General features: G+C 40.0%; 1 protein-coding gene across 1 annotated transcript; it reads right to left on the bottom strand.

Annotated features, from left to right (window-relative positions):
* Nucleotides 1–2,564: 2,564 nt before the first annotated feature.
* On the bottom strand, nt 2,565–3,262 carry LOC308427497 (cyclin-dependent kinase 2-associated protein 1-like; the record flags this gene model as incomplete). The annotated part of the gene is made up of 1 exon (XM_080925614.1): nt 2,565–3,262. One exon carries the CDS (start codon nt 3,260–3,262, stop codon nt 2,918–2,920), a length of 345 nt encoding a protein of 114 aa, XP_080781740.1. The 3' UTR covers nt 2,565–2,917.
* Between the last annotated feature and the right edge of the window lie 10,389 nt (nt 3,263–13,651).

Genomic DNA, 13,651 nt, shown 5'->3' with positions numbered 1-13,651 from the left:
GCCTTTATATGTTACCTGACCTTTTTCCCTTACTGCTTTTAGTATTCTTTCTTTGCATTGCGCACTTGGTGTTTTGACTATTATGTGTCTGGAGGTATTTCTTTTCTGGTCCAACCTATTTGGAGTTCTGAAGGCTTCTTTTATGCTTGTGGTCATCTCATTCTTGAGGGTAGGGAAGTTTTCTTCTACGATTTTGTTGAAGATATTTACTGTGCCTCTTAGTTGATACTCTTCTCCCTCTTCTATTCCTATTATCCTTAGGTTCGATCTTCTCATTGTGTCCTGGATTTCCTGGACATTTTGGGTTTGGAGCTTTTTGTTTTTTGCATCTTCTCTGGCTGTTTTTTCTATGTATACAATGTTATCTTCTGCCCCCAAGATTCTCTCTTCCATCTCTTGTAATCTATTGAAAATGCTTGCTTCTGTGACTCCTGATTTCTTTTTTAGGTGTTCTACCTCTAGGGTTATCTCTTTTAGTGATTTCTTTATTGTGTCAATTTCCATTTTAAATTCCCTCTTCCATTCCTTCATCTCTTTGGTTGTGTTTTCCACTAGTTCTTTGAGTTCTTTGAGTGTTTTTCTTGCTTCCTCTTTAAAAGCTTCTGAATCTTTTTGCTTTTCCTCCCTTTCTTGTTTAAGTATCTCTATCAGCATCTTGATGTATGATTTCAGGTCTGTGTCTTCTTTTTCTCGAGTGTTTGGCATTCCTATGTTTGCTGTTGTGGGAGAGCTGGGTTCTGAAGTTGCCAGGTTGTCTTGGTTTCCTTGGGATATACTCTTTCGCTTTCCTCTTGCCATTTTGTTGTCAGTGATATGTTCTTGCCTTTCCCTTGTATCTGGTCTGTGTCCCTGGGTCTTCACTGGTCTAGGTGGCAGATGGGCCGAACCCTGTTCTATGCCTCAGAGTCGCCGGGTGGAAACAGAATTTCCAGAGTTCTGTTCCTTGTCCCTGGATCAGGCAGGGCTGGGGGTGCGCTTACAGTGTGCACTCTGCAGAGATCTCTCTGCTCCCTGGCTGCCCAGGTCTCCCACTCGCCAGTCTTTAAAGCTTTAAACGCTGCTGATCCGTGTGGTGGGTGGGCTGTGCCCTGTTCTGCGCACTCTTATTTTGTTTTTCTTGCATGATTATTTTCTTGCTTTTATTAGTGTATATCTTCCCTCCTTGAATCGTATTTTCCATCTATAATCTTTTGTACATGGAGATTTGTGGTCAGACATTGTGTAAATTTGGTTTTGTCCTGGTATATCTTGGTCTCTCTATCTATACATATTCAGAGTTTTGCTGAATATAGTAACATGGTCTGGCATTTCTGTTTTCTCAGAGTCTGTATGATGTGTGTCCAGGATCTTCTTGGTCTCATTGTCTCTGTTGAAAAGTCTGCTGTAATTCTGATTGATCTGCCTTTATATATTACATATCCTTTTTCCCTTACTGGTTTTAGTATTGTTTTGAACATTTTGTGTTTTGATTAGTAAGTGCCAGGCAGAATTTTATTTTTTTTCTAATTTATTTGGAATTCTGTAGGCCTCTTTTATGATCATGGCCATCTCCTTCTTAAGGGCAGGGAAATTTCCTTCTATGATTTGGTTGAAGATATGTACTGTGCCTTTTACTTAATATCATTACCCTCTTCTAATATCTAATATTCTTACCTGTCCTTCTCCATATGTTCTGGATTTCCTGGAATTTTTGGTAAGGACATTTTTGGTTTTTGCATCTTTTCTGGCTGTTTTGTCTGCTTTCTATATTGTCTTATGCCCCCGATGACCTCTTTTAATTCTTGTAACTAGTCAGTGATGCTTTTATCTAAGATTCCTGATTTCATGCTTAAGTTTCCTATCTCCAGGTTTATCTCTATTGCTAGCTTGTCTTTTTTCCATTGCTTTGGATCTTGTGCTTTTCTCTTGCCATCTTGTTGTCAGTGATTGTAGTGGATCTTTTTCTTTCTGACTGGTGCTTGTTTCTCCGATTGGTCTGAGGGCTGTTGGGCTAAGGAGAGAGATTGCTCCTGGGTGCTCAGCTCTTTGTGGGCAGGCAATGACTTCTGATGATAGTCACTCAGTTCTGTTTTCCTTGGCTCAGGTGTGAGTGCTCTTGTGAGACAGTACTGTTAGCTCAGCCAACTTCAACAGGTCCTTGACTCCTAATAGCAGAGACCCAGCACTTTTGCTGGCCAAAAGGACTTTATTCCAGAGAGAACAATGCTCCCTCAGCTCTGAGAACACCTGGCATTTCCTCACCAGAAATTCTTTTTTTTTTTTTAATGAAAATAAGCTTTATTACATCAAGTAATAAATACAAAGATGCAACGGTTTCAGTCGTTTTCTTCCAGATGTTGTGATTGGCTCACAGTAAACATGGAAATGAGATCTACAGTCTCAGGACAGACATTTGCAAGGTGCTTGGAAGGTTGGGTAGATTGCTCTTTCTTCTGTATTTATAACCTGTGCATTGTAAAGATTGACTTCAAAGCACTCAGTCATGCAATCGCTTAAGCAGAGCAGTTCCATGAAGCAGGGTCTACGCTGTACACAGGCGGGCCAACTACTAAGCAAATGTGCTGTGGTTTGCACTCAACTCCTGAGAGGCAGGTGAGCTCATGGAAAGGAAGTCAACTGGGGTGATGCAAATGGAAAATGTATCCAAAGGGAAGTTAAAGGGGACACTGGTATTTGGGGACAAACAATAGCTTGCTGTGAAGTGGCTTCACAAACATCTTTCAAATGCTTGAAAAGAAAAGAGCCAGGTCATTCCTAACTACTTAAAATGCACATCATCAGTTACAGCAAAATGTCTTCCCAATCTTTTGAGTGTGGGTTCAGAGCTTAATGACTGTGGTAGAAAAATTACTGCCATTTTGAACAAAGCTTCTCATCTCCATGGGGTAGTAAGATGGGCCTTCAGACTGACCAGGGGCTAGGACCTGGCATTACATTCCCTTTCAGCCAAGCACTCCCGAACCAGGCTTCGGGCATGAATGATGCCCCGTTTTAGCCTCTCCATGGCACTCTTGCTCTCTCTGTACATGGGTCTGATCTCTTTCCCCAACTCTTCAATGATGGCCAGCAGCTCTGCATCTTTACTCTGAGGCACCTGGCTATTTCCAGTTCCCTGGGTGTAACCTAGCGATGGAGGCCCATAGTCACTCAGCAGCTGAAGATATTGGGAGGAGGTCCCCATGCTAGTAGATGGTGAATGGACACTTCCGGCGTTGAGGGCGGCGGCGGGCATGTGCGCGGTCAAGTTCGGCTTGTAAGACATCCCCGCGGGCGGCGGGCGCGCCTGGCAGAGCCGGGCCAGGCCGCGAGCGCGACGGCGGCGGAAAGGCCTAGGCCCCGGCCGGGCGGCCCCGCGTCCCCGCACCCGTCAGAGCGCCTGCCGGGAGCCCGCGCACTTTTTGTTGTCACCAGCTCGGGCCGCGCTGGCAAATATGGCCATCCCTCACCCTGCCGCCACCGCAGTATATCACCCATACATCGGGCGCGCGGCGCAGGGGCGGCCTCAAACTTTGAGCCCAGCTGGTGCTGGGCCCGGCCCGGACCGGGAGGGGGCGGCGGGAGTCCCACCAGAAATTCTGAAGGCCTTTGCATTAGGCTGACCGTTGGTCCAGTTTAAAAATCACCTTTGAAGCTGATATGAGAGCTTAGCTCATTGGGAGCAGATCCTGAATCCCTTTGGTGGAGACCTAGCCATCACTGTTGGCTGGAAAGGACCCTTTCTCATAGAACAGGGAGCTCCCTGCTCTCTGAGAAGACCTGGAGTGTCCTCCCCAGACCTGTGTCTCAAGCTCAGCCTTCATTCAGGTGAAGAAGCACATGTGCACCTATTCTTAGAATCAGGTTTCCAAAGGCAGATACTGACTCCTGATGACAGAGACCCAGCACTCTGTATGGGCGGCAAAGGACCCTTTTGCAGAGAGCACTGTGCTCCCTTCACTTCCAGTACTCCCATTCTGACCTATAATAATTTCTTTAATTATATTGCTACACATATAAAAGTAGGTATATTCAAATACACAGACTAAAAGTCATGAACTACAAGACCATCCCTTTACCTGTAGATAGAGACTGGGAGAATACCCAACATCCTTCATGACAAAAGTCTTAGAGAGGAGCTGGAGAGTTGACTCAGCGGTTAAGAGCACTCTCTGTTCTTCCAATGGTCCTGAGTTTAATTACAAGCAAGCACATAGTGGTAAACAACCAACTGTAATTGAATCTGATGCTCTCTTCTATTGTGTCTGAAGACAGTGACAATGTACTCATATACATAAAATAAATAATCGTTTTTAGTGTGATTTGCAGGAATCCTACATCCAATGTCATACCAAATAGAAAGAAACGCAAAGCATTTCCCTTATAATCTGGACTAAGACAAGAATTTCCACTTTCTAAGACCCATTGGTACTTGGATTCATAGCTACAGCAATAAAGCATTTAAAGGAAATCCAGGAAACACCAGGAGGAAAGGAAGAAGTGAGATATCCTTATATGTAATACAATTTTATACATATATAACCCGAGAAAGTATACTAGAAGATTTTAAGAGCTGATGAACGCCTTCAGCAAAGTAGGAAGATAAAAAATGAATAGACCACTTATTTGCCAATTATAAATGTACTGAGAAAGATATCAGAAAAAAATAACTCCTCACAATGACCTAGAGAAAAATCACCTCAGGATGTATATAGTCGTGCAAATGAAAAACAAGTACATTAAAATCTTTCAGACACTGCAGAAAGAAATTGAAGACACTGATAGGTGAAAAGATATTCAATGCTCATGGAGTAGAAAGATCAAAATTGTGAAAAGTTCGGTCCTTTTAGGTCTTGTAAGATTTGATTAAGCACCATCAACAAAGAAACTTGGGATGGAGGGAGTTTATTCAGCTCACACTTCCACATCACTGTTCATCATCAAAAGAAGTCAGGGCTGGAAATAATAAAGGGCAGGAAACCAGAGGCAGGAGCTGATGCAGAAGTCATGGAGAAATGCTGCTTACTGGCTTGACCCTATGGCTCTTTAGTCTGAGTTCTTATAGAATTTATGTCCTCCAGCCCAGGATGGCACAACCCAAAATTAGCTGGGCCCTCCCACATTTGTCACGAGTTAAGAAAATGTCCACACAGTGGTTTTCATATCATTCCGTAACATGGTCTAATACCAATCATCTCTCATATTCTCTCACTCCATCTCTCCCTCACACTCTGGGTAAAATGAAACTCCCAGATTTCAACAGAGGGTGATACAAAGCCTGAATCAGCTATCTTCTGAAACCAGGTAATTGCCACGTGTGAGAATGGAATACCAACCCAGCCACAGATCCTTCAACCTGCAACTTGCCCAAAAGATATGTTGCAGCTATGGAGGCACAGAACTTGTGGAAATTGCCAACAATTGATGGATCTAACTGAGAGGCCATGGCATGAAAGGGAGCCAATTATCCCATTCTGCCTGATGACCAGAAGTAGAGGCTGGATAGCCCAGAGAACTAGGTTAGGAAAAATAACAATCAAATGATCCCTAATTATATTTTGCTCTATTCACAGACTTGTGTCTAGCCCAATCATCATCAGAGAGACATTTTCTCGCAACAGAGACCCACAGCCAAACATTAGATGGAGGGGAAGAGCTAATTAATGATTTTCATCAGGTCCCTCCCCTTGGAAATCAGGGAAACCCATAGAAGAGGGAAAGGAGATACCAGGACATGAAGAACAGAGATCAGAATAAAACAACTTACAAAAACAACTAAGTGAGACTCGAGGTCTCACAGAAATTAAAGCTGCAACCACAAACCCTACATGAGTTTGTGCTAGGTCCTCTGCAAATGTTATGATGATTAGCTTTTTTTTTTTTTTTTTTTTTTTTTTTGTGGGAGTGGGGTATATCTGACTATTTCTATGGCTGTTGGGACACTTTTCCTTTTATGAGTTGCCTCTCCCAAGCCCTGAAATGAGGAGGTGTGCCTATTCTCATTGACACATTTTATGCTGTGTTCAGTGATATCCCTGGGAGGCCAGGTGTCTTCCCAAGTGAAACAGGAAAGAAAATCTAGAGGACAGATCAGGGGATTGGGGAAAGTGGAGGGGGCTGTAGAAGAATTTTTATAAATATGGGTTATAAAAACTATGAAGAATAAGAAGAGGAAAAAGAAAGAAGAAGAAGAAGAAGAAGAAGAAGAAGAAGAAGAAGAAGAAGAAGAAGAAGAAGAAGAAGAAGAAAAAGAAGAAGAAGGAGGAGGAGGAGGAGGAGGAGGAGGAGGAGGAGGAGGAGGAGGAGGAGGAAAAAGAAGAAGAAGAAAGAAGAAGAAGAAAGAAGATCACAAACAAGAACAAGAAAAAGAAAAAAGAAGACGAAGAAGAAAAAGGAGATGAAGAACAAGAACAAGAACAAGAAACGATCTACAAGCTTGCATATAGCCTAAACATCTCGAGTACTAGTCTCAATTGAAATACCTCCTCAAAATGACTCTAGGCTATGTCAAATTGACTTAAAAATATAAAATACAAGGCCACATTACAAAAGCAATCTACAGATTCAATTCAATTTTTATTTAATTGTAAAACAATTATTCACAGAAATTAAAAAACAATATCTGGAATGATCCTCACCCAGATTTCAAATTTTATTATAACGCTAGGGTAATAAGATATAAAATGATAATCACTTAAAAACATATGTGTTGATTGAATGAGTCAAATAGTAGATTCAGTCATAATTTCCAAAGACTTGATAACATCTTTTTTTGACAGAGGAGCCAACAGTATACACTGTAATAAACTTGCATGATCATCATATTAAATGATAAAAAGCCTTTGATAAATGTCTTGGAGACTTCAAGATAAGAGTTTCATGCCTAAAAAATGTAAATGTAATATACAACAAACCAATAACCAATAGCAAATTAAATGGAAAGAAAACTGAATCACAGACTAAACAAAGACATTTTCCTAATCAGAATGCCAATGTCTCAGGATCTAAAATCAACAATGAGTAAATAGAGACTCCTGAGACTGAAAAAGTTCTGTAAGGCCAACAACAGTGTCAAAAGGACAAATTGGAAACCTACATATTTGGAAAAGATATTCACCAACACTCCCCTTGATAGAGCACTACCATGCAGAATATACAAAGAACCCAAAAAGTCAGGCACCCATAAAACAAATTAAAAATGGGGTGAAGATGTAAAAAGAGAATTCTCAACAGAGGAATTTCAGGTCAAGAAACACTTAAATGTTCAGTTTTTAGGCATCAGCATAATGTAACTCAGAAGGCCACTAAAGAAACCAGTCACTATGGCTAAAATCAAAAACAAGGGACATAATTTTCTGGCAAAGATAATGAACATGAGAAACAATCCTCCATTGCTTGTAGGAAGGCACACGTTTACAACTCCTTAAAAACTAATCTGTTCTTTTTAAGAAAACATTTAATAACAAAGGAATGTTTTGAAACTGTAATTTAGTATATTATATATATGTATGTATAGCTCAAAAATTAAACATTAAAGAAACCTTCAGAAGTAAAAAATTGTTCAAAAAGCAACCTACTATAACATGAAAATAGGAAATAAGAAGGAGGGGCTGAGGTAGTTGATACAATTCAATTGGTAAATCACTTGCTCTGAAAGTCTGACTGCAGATGTGGAAACAAGTGGATCCCCTAAGGTTCATTGCTGCAAGTCTAAAAATCAGTGTTCTCCAAACAGTAAATCAAACACATCAGGGATTTTGGTGTGTCAACATAACTCCAATTTGAAGGACCAGAGGGTAGAAACCAAGGGGAGCCCTGATGGCCTGAGTTCAGTGCCCAAAACCCACAATGAGACCGAACAGAACTGTCAAGTGTCATTGTCCTCTGACTACCACACACTTACCCACATGTGTGTGGCACAGGAAAGTAAGAGGAAGAAATTGTCAGTCTCTCCTTTATATGTATGTCAATGCACACACAACAGGAACCCAAGGGGAGTTAATGAGTGCAGGCTTATAGATCCAGTTCAGAACTTCTTCGTTGGATCGATCTGAAACATGGGTCAAATTGACCTAAGATATCTTAGTGTATTTTTAATTTTGCAATACAATTTACAGTTTATTAAAAATATTATTATCTTATGAAATTTATCATGCTGTATATAACATAGTATGAATAACACATATATTATGGGCTGGAGAGATGACTTGCCAGTTTAGAGCTCTAGTTTTGTTTTATAGAGCATTGCATTTTAATTGCTAGCACAGAGATGGCAGCTTACACTTATCTTCTACTCCAGTTCCAGGGTACCCAGAACTCGATTCCATCACACTTGCTGCATAGAAATCACACAGAAGCAAAACCCTCCTCTATTCAAATCTATAAAGTTCAAGCATATACAAAGAAAGTAAATTGTATGTAATTTCTTTATTTAAATCATGTTAAAGTTTTCAATGAAGGGCTCTCAATGACACAACCTCACTGGACATTTTTTTTTTATAGAAGGCCTAGGAACTGATGTCTTAAGGTATGCAGGTCATGACTAGGAGCCTAAAAATGTATATAACCCAGTTGGGCATAGTAAAAAGGAGCCAAAGCAAGACTACTTTTCTCCTGGGTGCAGACAATAAATTACAGGATACCCATGGTACATTGCACAGACCCAAGAACGTTAAACAGGAAGAATGACACAAGAAACGAAGTTTGAGTCACTGGAATGGTCATAAAAGGCAGATGTATGGAGGAAAGTGATTCAGAAAGAAGATAGAAAAGGAGAGGAAAGGGAATACGAGCTCTGGTGGGTGGAAGGGTAGGTGCCATAATAATAAATGCAAATCTGCAACTGATAGGGGTGTTAAGGTAGGGAGCAACTTCAGGAGGACACAGTGACCTGAGATTGGGAAGCACACTGATATCAATGGAGGTGTTCTAAGCTGTGACTTACAGCATTGGGGATATGAAGCCTGGGGAGGCTGCCCATTCTGGCTATGCTTGAAGCCGAGTGGAGCAATATATACGTGAACCCAACCACAAAACTTTCAACCCCATATGTTTCCTGTCTAAAAGAAATGTAGGAATAGGGTATGGAGGAGACACTGATAGAACAGTCAACCGAGAACCTACCCAACTAGGGACTCATTCCATAGACTGCCAACATCCGTGACACTATCAATAGTACTCTGTTACACTTGTAAACAGGTAAAGAATAACATGAAAAATAAATAAAAAATATTTTCTAAGGAAACACCACATGGCACAAATGAGTCTCCAAAAAAATCAAAAAACAAAAAACAAGTAGAAAACAAAACAAAAAACATTTTACTTCATGTTTTAGTCCATCTAGAGAGCTGGGTTAAGTCTCTACTGATCTGCTTCAGCAGCACCCGGGAGAAAAGCAAGAATTAACAGATTATCATCAGGCACATCACTGGTGGTATTGTCAGGATAAGCATCAACAGCCTCAGGGTTATTATCATTGGGATCAATGTGATGAGAAACAGGGAGAAGGTGGAGGCTCATTTTGTTACTGTTATTCTCAGATGCAGCCTCCATTGCAATGCTTGTTTCCAAACTTTTGCTAAGATCACAAGTCAGAGTTCAGAAACACAGAGATGAATAGACAGTCATGTTTAGCAGGAAGATTTCCCTACTTTTGCATTCAGAAAACACAAGGTTTACACTTGGAGTGAAAATAATTTGCTCATCTCAGAATGGGAGACAAACAAGGACCAACCAACTTCACATGGATGGTTCTGTTGGTGTAACTGGTTTTGTTACACTATGTGAGTATGTTCAATAAGTTAAGAAATGGAAACAACTTTTTCTGGTTCTATGTCAAGCCTCAATATCCATGAAGGGGAATATTTTTATACTCGTCAGTTTTAATAATGAATGTACCTTTTAACATACATGCCATCACACAAGTGTACTGAGTAAATTAATATTCTTTTATAAATTTTTATTAGATCCTTTAAGAACAAGTATTAGAATTAAAGAGACATAGCTCTCTAGTTAAAAGAAAAGTTTATCTTTTTTAAGATATGACTGTTTACTAACATACCTGGTTCATCTTTTTGGTTAGATTTGGCTTCTTGATTATCTTCTCCATGCCAAAATTGATAAACTTTGTTGCTCATGCCTCTCACTAATTTCAAGATAACAAATAAATACCATGTCAGGAAAAACATCAAAAAAGCTGCCATCTCTGGTGTGTGAATAAAATGAGGATCCATGATGGTGGCCACGTTTTGGCCACTGTCATTGGCTGGCTCTGAACCTTCAACTATAACCTCAGCATCCTGGAGAGAGGGAATATATTCTTCCATCTCAGGGACAAGTGTATATTCCTCGTTTGAAATATCAGTGTCATGATCATCTTCATTTCTATGGGATGACAGAAGAGTCAGATCAGTCGTTTGAATGGGGTCCAAGGCATAACAATGGCAGGGACCAGAAGGGGGCTCTAGGTAAGCATGGGGTGCACACCTCAAATGATATGTGTAAACAGCTAAGTCAATCTGACAATCAAACCCAATGATATTAGTTGTTTCTGATGCATGATCATCTTCTAATTCCACATGTACTGAAGAGCATTGGAAAGAGTAGCATCATATTCATCAGTAATGTCAACATCAGCAGTAGACCCACGATTGGTAGCAGAATCAATAATATTACATGTTTTCACAAAGGCTGCCATAAGGGCCAATTCTAACACCACTAATATTAGGAGTTTCTTCATAGTCCCCAGTTGCTCCGTTTCTAGCATCACTCGTAGCAGGAGCAGTTTTGATGTCAGCAGTTGCCTCAGGCACAGAAATTCTAGGCCCAGGACCAGAGTGAATAAAAATATCTGATTTTTTGTTCTTGACCTAAAATTGAAATCAGAAGTGTTACTTTTGATGTAAAATTTCACTGATTTTATTCATTTTATCACATATCCACTGCCAGAAATTTGATTTATAGTCCCCAAAATGTATCTGTATTCAATCCAATATCAGCACGACACTTTTTGATATTCAGTGATGGCTCTTTCCTTTCTGCTTATTTGAAAGGGCCAGAGTTTCTAGAAATCTTTTGTGGAGAACTGCTAACATTTTTGCTTAACTTTTTTGCTACCTCATATGTTCATAGTTTGTAAAATGTAAAAAAATAAGGAGAAGTGACAAAATGTGTTCCCCCTGTCTTTAGGAATGGAAGTTAGGATTCCAGCCAGTTGAAGAGAATGGAACAGTGAGGAGCTTTGAGAACAGAATGCATATCCTCTCTTCTGCACTACATTAACCCTTCCCCAATGGCCTTTCACAGTTTTCCACTAGATACCTTATATCAGAACAGTGGAGCTGCATTTTTCAAATTCATGAACAAGTATGCCACTACCCACAGCATAGGGGAATTGCTGAGTTCCATGTATGGAATCTATATATACCTTCACAAATCTCACTTATTAACCATCTCTTAAAGAAACTCTTATTCACTAGGTATTATTGCAATCTCTGAGGCTTAATTCCTTTGGCTGCCAACATAGGTCACACCCTGGAAGCCTCATGCCACTGTGAAAATTTACATAGGCCTAAAATATTTTCAGACTCTGTTACCTACTTCTGAGTGAGCACACCATGGCATATAGTTCTTTTTCATCTCTGGCTGAATGGTTCAACTCAGCTGTTCTGACTCAAGCTCTTATCCACGCACCTGATACAGTCTGGATTCCCTCTTGGCCTCTGATGTTTGGTTCTACTTGGCCTCAACTAACTAGCAATATTTTATAATCTTCTGGCTCCTTAGTATTCTATGGTTTATTCTGCTTTCACCTGTGTCTTCCTTGTTCTCTCTTCTCTCTTCAATATGTGTCTGTATTCTAGTTAAAGAGACTAAAGGTCAATTTCAAGAGTAAGCCTTACAACAACTCAAAATGAATTTCTTGACTAAACACTATAGTGGGGTGGGGAGCACAGTGTGATCAAATATTCTGCAATACTATAACTGCTGCTCCACCTACAGCATGTAAACAATGACCTCATGTGGCACCTCTATAGTGGCTTGAAAATCAACAGCAACATAGGCTCATATAATGCTTGGTCTCCAGAGGGCTGAGCTTTTTTGGAAATGATCAGGAGTTGTGGCCTTTTGTAGAATAGGTGTCAGTGGGATGGGCTTTAAAATTTGAGCAGAAGGGTGCCATTTTCACCAAGTTCCCTCTATCTGGTGTAGGTGAAGGTGTCATCTGTCAGCTGCTGCTTCTGCACCATTCCTGTCTGCCTGAACTATGATGCTGGTGTGTGTATAAAATGAGGACCACGAGACCTACTTCCAACAAAAACTTTCCCATGATGTTGTATTACAGCAACAGAAAGTAAAACCAGCATCACAATCACATAGTTACAGAAGAAGTGACATCACCATAGTCCAAAAGGTCTAAGTCTGAACTGTGAGGGGGTGTAACCCAGTGGATTGGTCATAAAACATTCTCTTAGATTCCATAAATGTCTCTTCTATAGAATGCACAGAACACACACTTATTCACCCAGATGAATGTACAAACTGTCAGTTTTTGAATTGGTTTTTGTGCTACATTGTAAATGGGAAGCCTCATCAACTTTTATAAGATGACAAGGAAGTTCTCCACACATTTGTCATCCTTTACATCTCAGTGAAATCTACAACCTGGCCATCTATTTTGCCCTATAGTCCAAGTTTTGAGGACAGTATATGCTTCTTCATTGAAAAACTCACCCCAAACCATACTCTACATTTTCAAACAGTAAAACACAAAAACAATTCAACAAAACAAGTTATGAAGCATTGTTGAAAAAAAACAGGATGAGGAAGAAACTCTTTGTATTTGTGCTAAAACTGTCCAAATGAATCAGGTGAGAATTGCAGTTCATTGGATTCACTGAGAAAGATGTGCTTGATAATATAAACCATGTGTTATTTTTAGACTAGACATGTTTGTATATGCCACGTGTTACCCGACTCATTACTTTCTCCTCATTGTGTAAATATGCTTGAGCCAGTTATGAAATAAGAAAAAAAGACCATAAAATGCAAGGTTAGGTTTGCAGGATGTTTGTCACATGTAACAACAAACCCGGGAGATGAATGAAAGGACCTTAAAGAGATGTTTCTGAATTGTTAGTCTCACCAACAGTATAGCAACAGCATTTACTTACCAGTACACACAGTCATGGACAAATATTCTTTATTTTCGGGTTAGTGTACATGAATGCAACTTATTCTACATTGTGATTGTTACTCTGCTTGGTTTTGCTGTGTGTGTGTGTGTGTGTGTGTGTGTGTGTGTGTGTATGTGTGTGTGTGTGTGTGTGTGTGTGTGTGTGTAGACAGAAGAGATATTTCAGGAGCTGTCTCTTGTCTTTCATAGAGCTAAAAGAGGCTCACTGTCTCTGCTTCTCCGTAGGTTCTAATCTGGATAGATTGTGAGTTTCAGGGCTGCCCTGCTCTCTGAGCCTCCAATCTGGATTTAAAGATTCAGCACCATATACATACTACTCTTTCTTTTTTTCAGTATAATCTTAAGGTCCTTAGGCTTGCAAGGCAATTGCACTAAACTAATGTGCCATGTGTTTGGCAAAATTAATGTATATTAATCTGTGTATACATATGTGTGTATATTTGTAAATTTATGTGTATGTATGTGGATATACATGTAAAT

The sequence above is a fragment of the Micromys minutus genome (genome assembly GCF_963924665.1).
Source record: "Micromys minutus genome assembly, chromosome: 11".
Lineage (NCBI taxonomy): Eukaryota > Metazoa > Chordata > Mammalia > Rodentia > Muridae > Micromys > Micromys minutus.
Note: the sequence above shows the minus strand (reverse complement) of the source record. Positions and strands in the feature narration are given on the sequence as shown.